Source organism: Lontra canadensis, unplaced genomic scaffold (assembly GCF_010015895.1).
Source record: "Lontra canadensis isolate GAN:19392208 unplaced genomic scaffold, GSC_riverotter_1.0 scaffold122, whole genome shotgun sequence".
In the NCBI taxonomy this organism is placed as follows: domain Eukaryota; kingdom Metazoa; phylum Chordata; class Mammalia; order Carnivora; family Mustelidae; genus Lontra; species Lontra canadensis.
Window position 1 is genome coordinate 5,331,495 of NW_022631116.1, and position 19,659 is coordinate 5,351,153.

The window sequence follows — 19,659 nt, forward strand, 5'->3', positions numbered from 1 at the left end:
GGCAGAGCACATAGTGGGGCTATGCCTGGGAGGTGGGAAGGACACTCCCACAGGAGTTGGCAAGTGGTCTCTGTGGCTTTGGGGACTCAGGGTCAAGTCCCACCCCTGCCACCTGCATTCTCAGTGACCTGGGAAAGTCAGTTCCTCCTCTGGATGGTGGAGCTCCAGTCCCGGTGGCTAGGAGCGGGGGCCATGGACTCAAGGCAGCCTCGGTCTTCCCCCGTGGGCCTGGATATGTCCCGCTCTTGTTCTCCTGCCTGTGAGGTGCCATGGTGGCCTCTCCGGAGGGCAGCCCCCATGGAAGCTCCCTCTGCTGTGTCCAGCACTCTGGAATGTGCACTCTCCGCTAGCACTGCCGCACGCTGGGCTCCTGGCCGCCGCTCTCAGCCAGCCTAGGAGCCGTGGGCATGTGGTCTCAGAGAGGCGCAGCCCATCTCCCGTCCTTAGGAAACTGCCTGGTGCCCTGGGGAGGGAATTGCCTTCCTGCGGTGCTCCTGGAAGGGGTGGCAAGGGCGAGAACTTTGCGGGGGGTGGCGAGCATTAGGCAGCACGCTTCGGTCAGCAGCTCCCCAGCCCGCATCTGGTCCAGACTTCCCAGCCGCCCCTGAATGGGGCCTCTGTGGTCCCAGTGACAGATGGGGAAAGGGAAGCTCAGAAGAGGGGCCGTCAGCAGAGCTGGGACCTGAGAGGAGCTCTGTCTGCCTCCAGGGCCCCCCAGCTAGGTTAGCGCCACAAGTGGGAGCAGGAGCTGGGTCAGTTTGCTAGCACCTCGGGCTGGAGGGTCCCAGGCGCTTCCTGCCTGATGGTCCCAGAGGCCAGAAGTTCCCTTAAGGTGCTAGTGGGCTGGTTCCCTCTGAGGCTGTGACGGAGGGGCCCGTTCCAGGCCTTTCTCCTAGCTTCTGGATTCCTTAGGGACTCCCTGGCTTGCAGATGGCCATCTTCCCCTGTGTCTCCTCACATTCTCCTCCATCTGTGTGTATCTGTCTCTGTGTCCAGCTTTCTCCTTTTCTAAAGCTACCAGTCCTGCTGGGCTAGAGCCCATCCTCATCACCTCATTTTTAACTTGATCGTCTCTGTAAAGAACCCATCTCCAAACAGGGTAACACCCTGACGTACCGGGGCTTAGGACTTCAACACGTGGGGTTTCTAGGGGCACAGTTCAGCCCTTACCAGGCGCTTGGGACACAGGGCTTCTGCAGGGGGTGGGAGCACAGGCCCTGGTGAGCACTTTGGCTGCTGGGACGTGGCCCTACTCCCTCGGGGGATGCCCAGTGGTAGCCTGATGTGTGCCCCATGGGGGCAGATCTGCGATGGAGTGACCTTCCTTGGAGGTGTGCTCTGGAGACGTCTTGGGCAGCTGTCGGGTGACTGCCTGAGGCCAGCTTCCGGGAGGCCCTGTGGGGCTGGAGCCAGAGATGTCCCTGTGCCCAGAGACACCAGCCCCCTCAGATCATTGCCTGCACTGACTGACCCTCAGCATCTGTAACTGTGCTCGGGGCCCCTGAGGGCAAGGGGCCTGAGCCATCTCTGTCCCCAGGGGATGTTGACAGACTGAGCGTTGACCAGTGCCTCACCTCTTCGTTTTAGGGAAAGCCAAAAGGAAGAAGGACTTACGGATATCCTGCATGTCCAAGCCACTCGTGCCCAACCCCACGTGAGTCTATCTCAGTTTCTCCCCTGGCTCAATCTGGAGAGGCTTCCCGGAGGGGGTCGAAAGGAGGGGAGCAGGCAGGGGACGGCGTGTCCCGGAGAGCACCTCCTATGAACTGGGCCTTAGGGGGCATGGCCACGGCGGCTCACAGGTGTCACACGTCCATTCTGCGTCCCCTTCTCGCCCATCTTGGAGATGGAAGGGTGAGCTCTGGCCACGTCTGTGTGACCCACGCCTTGTATGTGACACCGTGGGTGCTTGATGACAGACTGGGTGCCGTGAGCAACACCACTGCCCGCAGGTTGCCTCCCGGGGACAGGACGCGTCTTGGGCTCCTAGGCCAGGCTGGTTTGCTCCTCTCAGGCAAGGATATGCTGCTTTCTGAGGCTCACGGGGTCCTGCTTTTCCCCCCACAGACCCCCCCGGAACCTTGACTCCCGGACCTTCATCACCATCGGAGACAGGGTAGGTGCCGGCTGCACACCTGGGGCGGGGCCTTCATGGGTTGGAACCTCAGCGTTTTCATCTGATAAGTGGGCCCAAGCTGACCTTGTAGGGCACTGGGAGGAGGCTGTGGGCGGTGGGAAGAGCTGGGCTTTGGAGAGGAACCTCACTCCCCAGACGTTGGCCGTGTGGCTCTGGGCTGCCCACCCTTAGACCCTCTCACCTGCCTCATGGGGCTGGAGAGCCAGAGCTGGCATGAAGTTTCCTGATCTCAGAGTTTGGGTCCTGGGGCTACCAGTGCCCACGTCACCTGTGGGAATGGTGCATCAAACATGGGGACTCCTGGCTTTAGCCTCAGAAGCAGCACCTGGGAACTTGCCTTGCACACGTACCTGCTGATGGCTTGCTCCCCAGCGACTGGGGTCCTGGCTGGGGGACTGTGCTTCCCCCACAGGCAGAGACCCACTGTGGAGGCCTTTCCGTGGCTGACCGCTGCTCCCAGGCTCATTCCCAACTGACACTTGTCAGTGGGCGGTGTCCAGCTTTCTTGTCTGCCGGACAGCAGAGGGCGTGAGGGAGAGCAGGAGGCTGGGGCCGTACTGCCCGCTGTGAAAGCAAGAGCCTCATTCTGTTCTGTCTGTCCTTAGTGCCTGAAACAGGAACGCGCACGTAGTGGGGACTCCACAAATACTGGGTAAATGAATGATTCTGTCCCAACCGCGAATGGAGTTGGGGGCAAGAGGGACAGGGCCTCTCTGGAGCTCCCTATGCCAACTGGGGGCGTTTTGTAGGTGGTCGTATTTATGCCATGTGATAGTCTTGAACGCTGGGCTGTGCCCATTTTACGGAGAGCAGTGTGAGTCTGCTAGGTGGTGTGACTTGGCCCAGGTCACACAGTAGAGGGTAGTTGGTGTAAGATTTGAGCTCAGATCTAACTGACTGGCCGTTTCCTCTCCGCTGCCCCTGCGCTGTCCTGACTTGTGGCCTCTCTTTTTTCTGTCCCCCAAGAACTTCGAGGTGGAGGCCGATGACCTGGTGACCATCTCAGAGCTGGGCCGCGGAGCCTATGGGGTGGTGGAGAAGGTGCGGCATGCCCAGAGTGGCACCATCATGGCTGTCAAGGTACACAAGGGCTCCGCCCCGTCCCGCCCCACACAGCCCTGGAGCTTGGGGACACTTGGGACACTTGCTGGAGGAGGCATGGGGGCTGAGCCTGTGGCCCGTGGGTACCCCTTGGATCTCCTAGTCCTCCTGCGAGGGATAGGGGTGGTCGCCCTCTGCCACATGGCCCCTGACCGTAGCCCTCTGTTCTGCAGCGGATCCGGGCCACCGTGAACTCCCAGGAGCAGAAGCGTCTGCTCATGGACTTGGACATCAACATGCGTACAGTTGACTGCTTCTACACCGTCACCTTCTACGGGGCCCTCTTCAGAGAGGTGCGGCCCTGCTGCGTGGGTGGGAGGGTGGGAGGTGGGGGCTGGGCTGCAGGGAGGAGCACAGGCTGCCCCACCCCACCTTCCCTCTGCACACCTGCCCCCCTCAGTCTGGCTGCCCCACTGTCTGCTGTTGCTCAGTCGGGGCCCCCAGCAGACGTTTGCCGAGCGCCGCTGTGCGCCAGGTTCTGGGCACCGCGGGAGTGAGACCACACATGCAGGGTTCTTGAGAGCTTTTTCCCAGGACCCAGGCTGCCTGGTGCCCCTGCTTCCTGCCCCGGTTTCCTTGTTTATGAAATGAGGCCAGTGATTGTATCCACCTCCCAAGGTCGCGTGAAGATACAATGATGTGACCCAGGGCCGGGCACTCAGTCGGTCTCGGGGGACACCTGCTTGCTTCCCTGGCGTCCAGGCTGGCACGGTGGGGTTCTGAGCAGGGGCAGCCAAGGAGGCGTGCGAGGGTCTGGTTCTTGGTCTGTGGGCAGCACTGGTTGTAGGATGAGGGAGCAATCGGGGGTGATGCCAGGGAGTGTGGCTTGCTGCAACTGAAGGATGGCCTTCTGCTGGATGCTCCTTGAGCATCTACCAGGTCCCCAAGTGTGCCGGGCCAGTGCCTCCTCACCCTTGGCTCATGTGCTAAGCGCCTGCTGTGTGCCAGGGCAGGCTGCCGGTCCCCTTGCTGCGGGGTGGGGGGTGGGGGGCAAGACACACACCTGCGCCTCACTGCATATTGGGTCTGAGTTGGCAGGGAGGCACGTGGGCCTACAGGTACCCCACAGAGATGCTGTACCCAGCCTTCATAGACGACTGTCCTGAAGGATAAGCGTTTGTGGCGGAGCTGGCAGTGGGGGAGGCTGGGCTTTGCAGGAGAAGAAGGGAAGCATCCTTCAAGGCTAGAGCTAGGATGACCTGTGCATGTTGGGGGCCGTAGCAGCTGAGGTCAGGTGGGTCTGCAGGGCTTGGGCATGGAGCTGAGCTGCAGCTGGGCCTAAGAGCCGCCATGCGGAGGGACGCAACTGGGTCTGTGTTTTAGTTACTTCTTTCTGGAAACTGCCATGGACTTCAGGATCAGAGGGAGGAGACCAGAGGCAGCAGAGCTGGTGAGGCTGGCTGGCATACCACCCACTAGGATAGACAAGCAGGGAAGGTGGAGAAGCAGAAGTTGAAAGATTGCAGAATAAGAAGAGCTGGGAGCAGGCAGGTGTGTCTTTGGGGAGGCCTGACCAGCGCCAGAGGGTCAGGCCCGTGCTGACATGGCCCTAGCGCAGGGTGTCCAGATACCGGCACCACCTCACGCTGACCTGGGCTCACCTCCAGTTGTCCTTCCACAGGGAGATGTGTGGATCTGCATGGAGCTCATGGACACATCCCTGGACAAGTTCTACCGGAAGGTGCTCGAAAAAAACATGACCATTCCAGAGGACATTCTGGGGGAAATTGCTGTGTCTGTAAGTGACCTTGGTCTTGGGAGGGGTTGGGGGATTCAGGTCCATAACCAGGGGCCCCAGCCCTGTGCCAGCAGGCACAAAGCCCAGCCTCATGGTGAGAGCTTGGGTAGAGCTGGGTCCCCAGTGGGGCCCTGAACCTGGGCGACTGCCCTCAAGGGACCCAGTTCTCCCAGAGCCTTCTTGCTAAGGGAACCCCAGAGCCTGGGGCTCCCAGAACCACACAGATTTGGCAGATCTTAGGTTTCTAGTTGCCTTTTTTTTTTTTTTTTAAGATTTTTATTTATATATTTGAGAGAGAGAGAGAAAATGAGAGAGAGCACGCATGAGAGGGGGAAGGTCGAGGGAGAAGCAGACCCCATGCTGAGCAGGGAGCCCGATGCAGGACTTGATCCCGGGACTCCAGGATCATGACTTGAGCTGAAGGCACTCGCTCAACCAACTGAGCCACCCAGGTGCCTGGGCTTCTAGTTTTTGTGTGCCCAGTCCAGAGCTTTCTACACCATTTAAAAAAAAAAGACTTAGTACTTAAAACTTCCTTATGCCAGAAATGCCCTGAGACAGCTCACAGAAGTACAAGCTAAACCGGGGGGGAAGCTTAGCATCCGCAGCTTGAGGTCAGGTGTGTCTGGAGGAAAGTTGCCATGCTGGGCTTGAGCGTCTGGAAGCCAAAGGGAAAAAGGAAACGGAATCAGTTATAGTGGTGCCTCTGAGACCTCACTGCACGTGGAGCATTGAAAACACACCGTGCCAGAGTATCGAGTCAGGGTCTTTGGGGTAATTGTCAAGGGTTCCCCACTCCGTGTTCCGGAGGGGAATGGCTCAAGCACACGGGCCTCTGGTTCTGCTGAAGGAGAGGAGCCAGGGATGCCACGGAAGGGCTGGGGTTCACCGAAAAGCCTGCTAGGGGTAGTGACAGCCCCTTGGAGGGCTCACAAGCCTGGGACTCTACAAGATCTTGGGTACATCATTTCCCTGGTAAAGGCTTGGGCCTGAGACCCTGGCCCACTCGGGTGGGAGGGAGAAAAGCAGGAGGCCAGGTATGCCTGCACCGGGATGGCCACAACACCAGGGTCAAAGCTGGGATGCGGGCAAGAGCCTGGGACAATGGGCGGGGGAGGGCTAGGGTGCATCTGTGGCAGAGGGAGACAGGTGGACATGAGTAGGGGGTCTTACTGCTGTGTCGTGGTTGACAGAAACGGGAGTAACAGCAGCCTTGTCTTTCCTCCTCCTGCCCCCAGATCGTGAGGGCGCTAGAGCATCTGCACAGCAAGCTGTCTGTGATCCACAGAGGTCAGTCTCTGCCACTGCCCCACTGGGGGTAGGGTGGGGGGCGGGTGCCTGCGTACTGCTCAGAGGCACGGGCTCGCCCAGTCCTGCAAGGAGTGGGGACCTCTCCCCTTTCTGCAGATGAGCTGCCTGAGGTGATAGGTAGCGAGGTGCCCTTTGGGGTCCCGATTGAGCCTGCTTCCCAGTCCAGGCCACTGTCACTTCTCCAAGCCATTGTCTTCCGGTCCCACCACACTGGGCCCAGCTGCACGCCCCCTGTCCACTCCTCCAGGCCATTAGGTTTGCTGGTGCTCGGAGCAAGAATTGGACTTCGGTCCTGGGAACACTGACGGGATTTGTTTTGACATAGCATTGACATATCGTGAAATGCACAGATCCGTAGTTAACATCTGATGAGTCTGTTTAGAATTTACGTCCACATAACCTGGCCCTTTTCAAGATGCAGGATGTTTGCACCTTCTACCCCGCTCCAGAAAGTTCTCTGGGCCGTTCTTGGTCAGTCCCTGCCCCTACATCCCCCCTTTGCCTCATCTGGTTTTCTCCCACAGTACATGGGTTTTACTTGTTCTTGAACTTCATGTAAATGGATTCACGTGGCCTTTCTCCAGCCTCTGGCACTCAGCCTAATGTTTGTGAGGCTCAGCGGGGTTGTGTAGGTCGTAGTTCCCTCTTTTTCATTCTGAGTAGTTTACTTACCCGGATGTCCTGCTTCTCTCAAAGCCCGCTTGGACTCCTTGGCGGCTCCCCCAGCCCCTGCCCCCCACACCCCCAACTACCATTGGCAGCTCAGTGTGGAACCTGCTGGTCCTTTTCTGGTGCATTTCTGTGCTTCTGCATGTCCGTGTAGGAAAGCGTGGAGGTTGCATGTGTGCTGTGTGTGCTTTTGCTGGAAGATTCCCTGCTCTGTGGCCTGTATCCTACTCAGCATGGACCCCTGTCCTCTGTTTATGCTTCCACCCTGTGCCTCCCGGCCGAACCTCCCATCCTCTCAGCGTGGATGCTGGCTGGCTTCTGGGTTCTCCACCGGTCAGCGGCCCCATCCCCCGCCAGAGCCCCAGCATGGGAGCACCCCGGAGCTGGAGGTTCTGCCAGGAACCAGGCTAGGTGCCCCCTCTGGACATTGTGTCCTGAGTGCTGATGGTGGGTGCAAAAATGAGGTCCTGGTAGAAACTCCCTATCTTCCCCCCCTTGTGACTGGTGGCCAGGGCATGTTCTGGCTGTGCTGCTCCCATCTTTGTGGCCTTGGGCTGGAACAGCACCTCTTGGAGCCTCGTCCCTCATCCATTTCCTGGGCCCTGGTATCATCTGCTCTGTGGGTGCTTGGGGCGTTGGAGGAGCCTGTTGGCCTCTGGCAGTGCCCCACAACCCCAGAAGATGAAAAAGGGGTGTTCTATCCCTGGCAGATGTGAAGCCGTCCAATGTCCTCATCAACAAGGAGGGTCATGTGAAGATGTGTGACTTTGGGATTAGTGGCTACTTGGTGGATTCTGTGGCCAAGACGCTGGACGCCGGCTGCAAACCCTACATGGCCGTGAGTGCTCCCCCTAGAGGTTCAGGAGGGAGGTGCCTGCAAGATCCGGGTTGGGTCGTGTCCTCTGTCCCTTGGGGACAGGGCCTTCCTGAGGCCCTGCATTTCCTGCCACAGCAGGGGTGATCTGTTACCCAGCCTGGCCAGCAGCTCCGCTTTACCCCTGGTATTAGCGGTGTCCCAGATGCCCATTTAGATAAGTTTCAGTGACCTGTGGGATTTGTGTAGGTCCCAGCCTGTCCCACAGTCCTGAGGGTGTCCCCCCTTCCCGGGGCAGGGGTGGCTGTGAGGCATAAGGTTTGGGCCTTTGTCATAAGACCCTAGCCCTCGCTGGCCTCAGTTTTCTCCCCTGCTCTGTGGGGGATGGGAGGGAAGGATTAGCACTGACCCTTCTGGTTGGGGTGGGGAGGGAGGACCTAGCTGAGGGAGCCTTGGGTGTTGCCTACTCTGGCCCCTCACAGTGAGGTGAGTGTTCAGGCCTTACTGGTCCCTTACAGCCTGAGAGAATCAATCCGGAGCTGAACCAGAAGGGCTACAATGTCAAGTCCGATGTCTGGAGCCTCGGCATCACCATGGTAACTGCTTGCAGCTGGGCCTCACCTTTGCTGGGCTGGGGTGGGGAGCCTGGGGGTGCCAAGGCAGTCCGGGAGCTTTGGGTGGGCCCATCCAATAGTTTAGGCCTGGAAAAAAGGGTTGGCTTCACAATCTGAGAAGAGAACATGCCATCAAAAATTATCATATATCTAGGGGCATATTTGCAGTGATGTTAACCCTTCCCAGTGGGGAGCGGTGTCCTTTATGAAAGTTTGCGACAGCTTGTGGTAACCTGCCTATCAGGCTTTCCCCAGAGCTCGTGGCGCTTGTTGAGAAATCACAGCCAATTCCGAATTAAGTGAACTCCTGGCACGCAAATGATTTAAAAAGCAAAATGGCAAAATTCTTAAGAAAATTGTGTTTTCTCACAGCAAAAAGTTTGTTGCTTATGAGGTCCTGGTGCATTTCCTTGCGTGTGGTGGAATGGGGTGGGTGGGTTTTCAGTCCTGGGGCTGTGGGGGTAGGAGGGGTGAGGGCGAGTCTTCAGCCCTTAGCTCAGCTGGGTTGGCTACATCTGAGGTCCAGGAGGAGGGCTGGGCCATTTTGCCTCTTGTTCTTTCTAGAACTGCCCAGTGAATGCCTGTTTCTGCCTGAGTCAGGGCTTGGCTCAGGTCTGGGTCAAGGTTTATTTAGATACTAATATAGAAAGCCTATTCTGGTACTCATGTGGAGACCAGAATGCAGGTTCCCCCCACCCGGGTACCTGGGAAAACGTTGCTGTCATAGTGGCCTCAGTGTGCACTGAGCTGGCTGGGGCGTCATCGGCCTCCATCCCCATCCCAACCATTGGCACAAATAGGAAGTGTCCACAGCGTGGTTGTTTCCATGGTCATCACCCTCCCTGTCCCAGGCCCCCTGGGCCTCCGGTGTTGGCGGCGGGGCACAATCAGTAATCCAAAACTAAACCAGTACGATACCTAGTGGGAAGGGGTGTGGAGGGGAGAGACTCAGGGGTGGCAGGAGAGCAGCACAAGCTTCTGAAGCAGTAGGGGAGGGCCCTGCAGGACTTTGGGGGTAAAGGCCCTGAGGTGGGGAGTGGTGCCTAGAGTGAGCCTGGAGGGTCAGACTCAAGAGGAGGTCAGAGAAGGGTGTGGCAGTTTAGGGTCAACAGTAGATGTTTTGGATCTTACTGATAATGGGTTTCATTATCCTCACTGCCCTCCTCATTGTGTGACTATAACCCTGTAAGCAGTGTCTGTATGCACTGACTGGGAAAGGACCCAAAGCAAAATCGTATTGTCAGAGACTCGTAATTGGGAGATACCTTCCATTTTTCTTAATACTTGAGAACTCAGTCCTTTTTCAAGTAAATGGTTTTCTTTTGAAGCGGAGAGGAATGTTCGAAGGCTAGAAGTGCACGGTCTACCTGCCGATAAGAGTCTCCCAACTCCTCAGTTAAAAAATCAGAGCAAATTCTGGCTGGATTTCTAGACGACAGAGGGCTGGTTGGATGTTAGAGACCCCCGCACTCATGACCGCTTGATACATACACACCCTTGCACCCCTCCATCCCTTCCTCCCATCCATCCGTCCATCCGTCATGACTGGGGATCCACCACATCCCAGTGAGGGTCTCAGGTGTTGGTGGAAGTCGGGCAAGGTGTGCTAAGCGCATATTTCAGGTAGCAAGGGCTGCGTCACTAAGTGCTCCAGAATCTAGTGCCAGAAACCGACAATGGTTCATTGTTTCCCAGGCTTCTACAGCGTGGGCTGGACTAGCTGGGCAGTGCTTCCTTGCCGCCTGGCTCTGGCTGGGGTCGGGGCTGGGCTGGAAGGTCTGGGAAGGCTTAACAGATGGAGGGCCACTATGTGACTGCCTCCTGCCATCTGCTTACTGGGTTCCAGGGTAGCTGGTGTCTTCTGCGGTGGCCGGGTTCCACGAGAGAGAGACTCTGTCCTGCCCGTCCCAGGATGGGCACCGTGTCCCTTTTGCCTCATTCTGTTGCTCAGAGCGTCCCAGGCCAGGCCAGGGTCAAGGGGAAATAGCGTCTGTGTCTGGAGAGGGGACTAGCTTGCACACATGGGAGAAGCTGCGCTGGCAGCTTAGGCACCCAGCTGCTCCAGTACAGGTTAGGTTTGCCCCCAGAAGTTAAGAAAGTCGTAGAAACACCATCTAAAAACAGTAAAAACAAAACCAAAAAACAGACGAAAAGTAAAAAAAGATGAAAAATAAAAAACAAAAAAGACCAAAAAAAAAAATCAAAAGTGAAAAAATCATCAAAGAGACATAGCCCCTTCTCCCTGCTGTCCACTGCCAACATCGCGCATTTCCTTCTAGATGTTTTCTCTGATTTTTATTTGGGTTTTTTTCCCTTAGCACGACATCACTTATGTTTCCCGGGGTTGTGAGGACCCCCTGTGGGCATCCCCTTGAGAGACCCCACACCATCTGCCCCCATCTCCCCAGCCAGTGTCTAATGTCTTTCCTTTCAAAGTCCCTGGCTGACCCCGAGGGAGGGACTGGCGAAACCCTGGGTGCTGGGCTTGCCCCATAGTGGGGTTCCCTCCAGGCCTCGGAGCCCGCCCTGGGTAGCCGTCTGTGGGCACGTGGGCACAGCCACAGAACATACAGACGTGGGATGAGATTGGGAAGTCTCTTGGCCATAACAGGTGCTGAACAGGTGCTGAGCAGGTGCTGAGCAGGTGAACAGTGAATGGGGTATCATGGAGTGTGGCCCTCACGGTCATGGTCACGGTGAGGGTCAGCCGCCCTGCAGCAGGCCAGTCCCTGGTGCTGTTTTGACTGCCTCTTAATACTCTGTTACTAATCATACCACACCATGCATTTTGTGCCCAGAGGCTGTTTTGTTTTGTTTTGCATATTTTGAACTCTAGAAAAAATTACAGGGGGTGGGGGGAAAGGGTTAGGAGATTAAGAGTCTGGAGAGTTTTCTGTTTTTCTAATTGTAACTCTGGCAGACCACTGGATCCTTCCGTGGAAAACCACACAGGACCCTCACTTCTGCTACTTGGCATCGGTGAACATTCTAGGAAAAAGCACCCTGAATTAGTCCTGTGAAAGTACACACCAGCTCACAATCCTGCCCGCTGTGGTTTGCAGACCCTCCATCTGTGGGGTGTGTTTATGTCTTGGCTGGAAAGGGGCCTTTAGCCTAATGGGAAGGCCCTTTCTTAGCACAATAATTAGTGAGCTGTTCAGGCGGCAGTCGCCAACACGAAGCATTTGTTTGAGCTGAGGTCTCTTGTGTTCATTATGGTGATTATGGCCTGTCAGTGAGAAGTCTCTGTGCTATTCCAGGCGGGGGCCTGGGCTGACCTGATTTTTTTTTTTTTTTAATTCGGCATTCAAAATCAGAACCCAGAGTTTGTCTCAAGATAGCTGGTCTTTTCCACAAATGACTTCCCGCCAACTGCAGGCGAGGCATGTGGCGAGGGGCCTGGCGCGGGTACAGAGGCCAGGTGGCCTCTGTGTCACCTGCAGGGAGCTCCAGGTTCAGTAGGACTGATAAGTCCTCGGTGGTGGCTGTGTGTTCAGGAGGTCAGCAGGGAGGGGGAAGTCTTCCCGGAGGAGGAGGCCTTGCAGAGGGGTCCTGCAGGACGATGCTATGTGGATGGGGGTGTGGGGAGAAGGGGAAGGAGCAGCTGCAAACTTCAGTTGCTGATGGGCCCCGGGGGCTGTGGCTAGAGCTGACCGAACACAGGCCTCTCCGTCTACAGCTTCGGGGAGAGACAGGCTTGGGAGGATAATTTCATTTCCCATTTGCCTGCTCTCTCCTAGCAACAACTGCCCAAATAAAGGGCAGCAGATCCTTAAGACCCCGTGAAGACTGTCGAGGGGTGGCCTGTGGCGAGTGGGGAGGCCAGTGCCTACCCCACGTGCCTTCACCGACTGCTGCCTTGTGGGAAGGTGTCCCAGGGCTGCAGCGCCTCTGAGTCTTCCAGATGAGCTGGAACTTGGGTTTTTACATAAAGCCTTCTGAATTTAGGTGGTTTCAAAGCCCGATAACAGTCCCACCAGTCACCACCCTGGGCTTGATTTGCTTCGTGAGCCGTAGTCTGTGCCGACTGGGTCAGAGGAACCGACTACCGCTGTTCCCCCAGCTTTGATCTTTGTTCTGATGTCATGCGTCTGCCCCTCAACCCTCCTGTGGCCCAGCTTTGGGCGGCAGGCCAGGCCAGGCCAGGCAGGTTCCCCTCACGGCCTGCCTCCAGGGGCCAGGTGTGCGCGCCTCTGACCCGCGCTCCTACCTCCCCACAGATCGAGATGGCCATCCTCCGCTTTCCGTACGAATCCTGGGGGACTCCCTTCCAGCAGCTGAAGCAGGTGGTGGAAGAGCCGTCTCCCCAGCTCCCAGCTGACCGTTTTTCTCCCGAGTTTGTGGACTTCACTGCACAGTGGTGAGTCTGCAGCCTCCCAAGCCCGGCCCTGGCCTGACTCCAGCTTTGTCGCCCCGTGCCTGGTCCCTTTCTCCTTGAGCAAATAAATGCCCACATGACATAGCATCAAAATATGCAGGGCAGAAAGAGAGCACAAGGAGGAGCTGGCAAATGATGGTCTTTGGATTTTGAACGAGATCTGAAAGACCACAAGGTATTCAGAAGTGAAAGAACATATGGACATATCTTTGTATTGTGAGCAAAGAGATACTCAGAGGAAAATTTGTATCCTTTATTTCTTTTGTGGGAAAATAAGAAAGACTGCAGACAAACGAGCTTGGCAGGCAGAGGTCACTGGTTACCTTGCCCTTTCACACCTGGGTGTCCCTGGTCCCTGGAGCCGGGATGAGGTTTCCCTCCTGATGAAGGATACCGTGTCTGTGATTGTTAACGACTGTTTCACTGTCATTTGGTACTGGATCGTTGGGAATTCTCTGGATCACTCTGGAGATAAGAAAACAAATATCCCAAGAGGCAAAGCAACTTGGTCTAAGTCTCTGTAATGTGTACCCCCAGATCCCACTCCATCCTCAGGAGCCCCCCAGAACAGTCCCAGTCCTTCCTCCCAGGGCCCCAGGAGGACATGTGTGTCCTCACTGCCCACTTAGGGGTGAGCCCACCCTGACTTGGCTGGCCTGGACCAATCTCCTCCGTGCCAGTCTGGCTTCAGCCTGCCCCGTTCTCTCCTAGCTTGAGGAAGAACCCTGCGGAGCGCATGAGCTACTTGGAGCTGATGGTGAGTGTGGGGCGTGAGCGGGGCGTGAGCGGGGCGTGAGCGGCCTCGTGGTGGGGCTCTGTGGAGAGGGCCTCCCTGTGCACAGAGCCCGCGCCTCTTGCTTGCCTCTGTCCTAAATCATTCAGCTACTCAGTTGTGCCTCAGGGTGCGCTCAGACATACCCCGGCTCCCTCTCCCTCCTCCACACCAGGCCCCTTGGAGGGGCTCCAGCGGTGCTCTGACAGCTGGTGCTGAGGGCTGGGGTGGGAGATGGTAGGGGGAGGGAAGCCATTTCCTCCGAAGCTATCGGAGAAGGCCTCACAGAGGAGGTGCTATTTGAAGTGGGCTTGGAAGGATGAATAAGGACTTCGGTGCTGATGGGAAGGGCATTCCACTTGGCCGGAGGCCTGGTAGGGGTGGGGTGGAGGGAGATCAGTGTGGCCGGAGGGTGGCTGCAGGAGGGCAGGGGGAGGAAGCCAACCTGCTGTGTCTTAGTTAGGAGGGCTTCCTGGAGAGGGAGGTTCTAGAAGGAGGCATAGGAGATCGCCAAGCAGAGAGACAGGGGCCCTGGGCAGGCGGAGCACACGGGAGCCAGGGGTGCTTTGGGGAGGCGGGGGCATCTCTGCCTGGCCTCCGAGCTCTTACCCATGGTGACTGGCTTCTCTTGTCCCTCCAGGAGCACCCGTTCTTCACATTGCACAAAACCAAGAAGACAGACATTGCTGCCTTCGTGAAGGAGATCCTGGGGGAGGACTAGTAAGGGGCGGGGCCGTGGATTCCCTCTGGCCCTTCAGCGCCCCACACCCGCTCCGCTGGGGCACTGCTCGCCCACTCCCATGAACTACTGCCACCACAGCCTTGGGTGTTTGGGGGAAGAATCCAGGGGGCTGCTCTTGCCGGACTTGACAGCAAGCCATTGGCCCCAAGTGCCAAAGAACCAGACCACCGGGGCCTTCAGCCAGGCCCATGTGGGCCCCACCAGTGCCTCTGCCCCTGAAGCTCCACGGACCCCAAGTCACCAGCCCCTAAGATCCTGAACTTGGACGGGCCTAGATGGCCTCCGCGAGACCCTACTGCCCCTTGCAGAGAGGGCAGCCAGTGCCTGAGTACGGGAGACTGCCTGGGCCCAGCCCTGGATGCCACCCAAGTTGTATATTTTTTTTTTTTATCTCTTGACTGAATGGACTTTGCACACTTTGGCCTAGGGTGGCCACACCTCTGTCTTGGCAGCGGTGTCGGGGGACACGGTGGGGGATGAGCCACGTGAATCCTCCTGCGCCCCCACGAGTGAGACGACAGAGCCATGTGAGCCTTCAGCCCAGCACTGGCAAATGGGGCCTCTAAGGGTACATGGGCTCAACCCAGCCCCTGGCCACTGCCTAGGGAGTGGGGGGTTGTTTCACTTTTTTTTAATTTATCCTCTTGATTTTTTTTTTTTTTCTTTTGCTTTGTGGGTTTGGCTGTTTTTTTTTTTTTTTCTTGCATGGTGTGGAGCCGATCACTTTTCTCCCACCCCCTAGGGACCAGCAGGTGGATACCCCCTCTCTGTTCAGTCTGGGGTCTAGGGGGATGGGCCCAAGGTCTCTGCTCAGAGAGGTGCTAGGGGAGCTGTCCAGCTCACTCTCCTTGGGGACCGGCTCAACAGGGGCTGTGGATTTGCTTTTGGTGTTGTTTAGAAAAAAAAAAAAAAAAAAAAAGGAAAAAGAAAATATATTTTTTTGAAGAAAGGACTGTGCCCAGGGTCTTATCCCAGATGGGTTGGGGCAGTTACCTGATTGTTGTTTTAATTTAAAAAAAAAAAACAAAAAACTGGGACAAAGATTGTGTGAGACTGTGTGTCAGAGCGGCGAGTCCCACTCCTTGGTGAAGGTCTGTGGCCTGTAGGACATGCTCTTACTCCTGGGCCAAGGCCAGAGCAGCATGATCAGGGGAGGCGGGGGTGGGGGGGCTGCTGCTGAACCCCTCAGGCCCTACCCTGAACAGACCCTCGCACACGTGAGGGCACTGCAGCTCCCAGCTGAGGCTGCAGGCCCGGTGATGGTCATTGGGCAGAGCGGCAGACACAGGCCCAGCCCACTGGAGGGCTCCCTGCGCAGCGCCAATGAAGATTGTACTGCCCGGTGCACAGAGGGATGAGCACGTGCCAAGCACTGGCCCCCAGCCTCACCACAGCCGCCTCATCCAGGCTGTTAAGTAATTGTCTCCGGTTATGTTGTCATCCCCACTTTACAGAAGAGAAAACAGGCCAGAAAGCTGAAGTAACTTGCTCAAAGCCACACACCTTGGAAGGTGGAGAAACTGAGGCCTGGGTCCCCTGAGAGAGCTTTGAGGAGAGTCGTGGGGAGCTCAAGGAAGGTTCCTTGCCAGGGTCCAGAGTGACTCTATGATCCTATGATCTGTGAGGCCTGGGCTAGGGCTGACACCCTCCTCCAACAGATGGAAGCAGAAGGGAATATTTTTGCTCATGTAAGGACTGGCTTCAGGCATAGTTCGATCCGGGAGTCTGGCTAATATCCTGAAGAACTTGTGTCCAGCTTAGCTCTGTGTCCTCTGTCTCGGTTTCGCTCGTCCCTCATGGGGACAAGTCAGCAGCCAGTGGCTCCCACCAGCTTAGAGCTGCAGCAGAAGGCTCGGGGCTGACTCTCCGAGCTAGGAAGGGGTCCCATGCTCATCTTGCCAGTCACAGGCCAGGAGGATCAAACTGGGGAGAGTCAGCCTACTACATCTTGAGGTCTGAGAGCAGGACCTCCCTAGTCCTCCATGGGAAATTGGGTCATGTTCCCAGAAGGAGGCACTGATCCCTTTGGGGTCCATCTCTGTGCACGCTCCTCTCAGCCTTAGTTCAGCCAGAAGTGAAGTCTGTTTTTTTTTTTTTTTTTAAGATTTTATTTATTTATTTGACAGAGAGAGATTACAAGTAGGCAGAGGAGGCAGTCAGAGAGAGAGAGAGGGAAGCAGGCTCCCCGCTGTGCAGGGAGCCCGATGCGGGACTCGATCCCAGGACCCTGAGATCATGACCTGAGCTGAAGGCAGCGGCTTAACCCACTGAGCCACCCAGGCGCCCGTGAAGTCTGTTTTTTACCCCAAGTTGGTCCTCAGTCTGGGACAGGCTTCTGCCTATTAACCCTTCCCCAGCACAGCACTTAATCATTTCGAGGCACTTTGTGCCCCTCCCTCCGTCCCTCATGAAGGCAGCTTCTCACCTCTGGCCTCTGCCCCGACTATGGCCTCTACCTGGTGTGCCCCTCCCCATCTTCCTGTAGCTGCGTTCCGGGTCCGCTGTGTCCACCCGCACCCCCACCGCCTTGTGGGTCTGTGGTGTCCCTGCCTCAGAGATCCCTCCCGCATCTGGTCCAGCCGGCTAGCTCATCTTTATCAGCTTTATCTGGGTAGATCTGCCACTGTTGTGTCCCCATGCTGACATCTAGCAAGCATTCAGTCAACGTTCGTTGAATGAAAACGCGAATGAATGAATACACGAAAGGAAGGATGAGGGCGTGAATGAATTCCGAAGCCTTGTGTGTAGGTGCGCGCGTGGACGTATGCGCGTGCGCGGATCGGCTCGCAGGCGCGTGCGCGCTCGTGTCTGTATGTGTGCGTGCACAGGACGGGCAGGACCCGAGTCCCAGGGGCGCGGCCCCAGTCGTTCCTCCTGCCGCCACCAGGAGGCGGCAGAGCCCCGACTTTGACCTCGTGTCCCCGGAGCCCCGCCCAGCCTCCGAGCTCCCTGCCCACCCACTCTGTTCCCCACCCCTCACCCGCACTCGATGTTTTAGAGCGGAGCGACCAGGTGGGTTGGGGCTGGCGGGGCGCCAACGCTAGGTCTCTGAACCTCTCCACCCAGTTCTCGGTCTCTGCATCCTAGGCCCGCCTGTGCTCAGCCAGTCCTCTCCCTGTATGCACGGGCCGAGTTGGGAGCTCGGGCTGATGCAGAGTGACAGGGCAGAGGCCTGACTCATCTATAGAACCTCATGGGTGCACAGCCCACCCCGCCCTCCCCCGAGAGCTGGCAGATCGCTCTCCAGTTTACAAAGAGCAACACAGTTTACAAAGGACTTCGCACTTTGCAAAGCTCGGGGCTCTTTACAGCACAGTGTGCAAAGTAATTTACGTTTGCAGAGCCCTGTACTGAATTATAAAGCGCTTTGTAGTTTCCCAAGTAGTTTATAGTTTATCAAGTGCTGGCCCCATTAGGAAGCACTTTAGGGTTTGCAGGCAGATTCCTCTGCACATAGTTCAAACAGAGGTTGTTTACAGGTTCCTTTACTATTTATAGAACCCTTCAGATTTTATAAAGGGTGTCCAGGCATCCAAGTGGGGGTGCCAGTGTGCAGATAATTTGACATTTACAAAAGACATGCTCAGGCCCCAGGCCGTTGACAGTTCATATAACCTATGACCTCTGTGAAGGCTTCGCTCCTCACTGAAAGTGGCCAGGTCTCCTCTTCCCTGTCCCCAGGCTGTGAGGTAGAGGTCAGAGGCTCTTTGCCAGGGCTGGATGTCTCCATTCCTCTCCAGGCAGCACATTCTGGGTGGTGGGGCGGGGGTGCCTATCCCTGGGGCTAAGGAGTCTCTCTGGACCGACAGATGGTTGGCAGAGGAACGTGGACTTTTTGTTGCAATGACAGTAGTGAGAGCATCCTCATCAGGCAGCATTCAGGCCTGGTCAGGAGTGGGAAGGCAGTCTTATAGGGAAGATGAGGCCACTTCTCCTCCGGAGGCCACGGAAAGGCCAGGGAAGGTAGTCTCTCTTGTTAAATATCAGCCGAGTCCCTTGTCTCCTCAGAACCACGCTGTGGATCCCACCTCCACTCGTCCAAGCCTCCTGATGGCCCACAGCGCCCACACCAGCTGGCTGGCCATCTCACCACTCTCCTACTTCTTATCTGCGCTTCAGACACACAGTGCTCAACCACGCTAAGCCTAGACCCACCTCAGGGCCTTTGCACTGGCTGTTGTCTCTGCCCAGAACACTCTCCCAAGATGTCCTCCTGGCTGGCTCAGATGTCTCTGTTTACATGCAGCCTCATGACAGAGGCCTCCCAGGCTCCCCGTCACTCTATCCCTCACCCTAGCATATTTTCTTCCCACTGCACCAGGAGCTCTCATACGGGTACCCGGAATGGAGGGGGCTCTGGCACTGACAGGAAGTGACAGGTGCAGGGAAGGTGCCGTCTGACTTCAAGGCTGAACCTAGAACCAAGGCAGCGGGCCGGGAGCCCAGCGCCGTCAGAACTGCGCCAAGGTTTGGGCGGCGGCTGGGGGAGGTGCTGCGGTTCTATTCATTTTAGGGCGTCAGTCCTGGGAGGGCTCCCCAGGAGCAAGGTAACCCTTCAATGCGCAGGGTGCGGCGGTGCACCTCCGAGAATGGGAGCAAACAGCTCAAGGCCACACAGCGAGCGGCACCAAACCTGGGCGCCGCGCTCCGCTCCGTGGGCGTGTCCCGCGCATCAGCCGTCCACCGCCTGGCTGGGGCTCTGAGGGCAGGGCTCGCTGCGATGCTGCGGACTTGAGCACAGCCCTCCCGAGAACCGAGAACCGTGATTAAGGCTTACTCCCCCGCTCCAGTTCTGAAGCCTGTTTGGGTAACTCTAGCCCCAGGGGAGGGCGGGGAGGGGGTGGCTGGCAAGTGGCTCCCAGCCCCCGGCTTTATCTTGGGCCCGCTCCACGGCTGCCTATGGCAGGGGTGGTGACTGAGCCCGCAGGGCGGCTGTCTTTCCTCTCCTGGCAGGGACCTAGCATCTGGCCCGGCCCTCCAGGGATGGACTGATCCCTTCCCCGCCAAGCCCTCCCACCCGGAGTCTGTGGCCTCTGCTTGGACACCTCCCCCGATGGGGAGCTCATTCTCCTTTAGACTTCCTGGAGGGATCAGAGGTTCTCCTTGTCCTGGTTCTACTCCCTGAGGCCTGTGACGTGAGGGCCTCATGTGTAAACCCTGGCACGCTGTAAGTGTTCATTTCTTTGCCTCTTGTGAAAGCCATTCGGAACCCTTTTGGAAACCAGGTGGGAGGGTCTATATATACATCTGCTGTGCTATGTTTATCGTGGCTCGTGCATCCTCACGCCTGGGGACTCGGGGTCTCCTGGAGGTTACAAAGGCCCAGGGAGGGTCTGGCCCTGCCTGCAGCCCCCCACAGACAGTGAAGCAGAGCTGGGTGAAC

At 57.1% G+C, this 19,659-nt stretch overlaps 1 protein-coding gene across 2 annotated transcripts in view; it reads left to right on the plus strand.

Moving 5' to 3' along the window:
- The window catches only part of MAP2K3 (mitogen-activated protein kinase kinase 3), a 29,406-nt gene extending 14,089 nt beyond the window's left edge, over positions 1–15,317 (plus strand). The window contains exons 2-12 of one of the 2 annotated variants that reach the window (XM_032841261.1): positions 1,588–1,654; positions 2,068–2,116; positions 3,104–3,217; positions 3,412–3,531; positions 4,860–4,976; positions 6,215–6,266; positions 7,667–7,794; positions 8,289–8,366; positions 12,605–12,744; positions 13,474–13,519; positions 14,175–15,317. In XM_032841261.1, the coding sequence (XP_032697152.1) occupies positions 1,588–1,654; positions 2,068–2,116; positions 3,104–3,217; positions 3,412–3,531; positions 4,860–4,976; positions 6,215–6,266; positions 7,667–7,794; positions 8,289–8,366; positions 12,605–12,744; positions 13,474–13,519; positions 14,175–14,255 (992 nt within the window). In that variant the 3' untranslated portion in view covers positions 14,256–15,317. The other variant, XM_032841262.1, reaches the window with a different exon arrangement.
- The last annotated feature ends 4,342 nt before the right edge of the window (positions 15,318–19,659 follow it).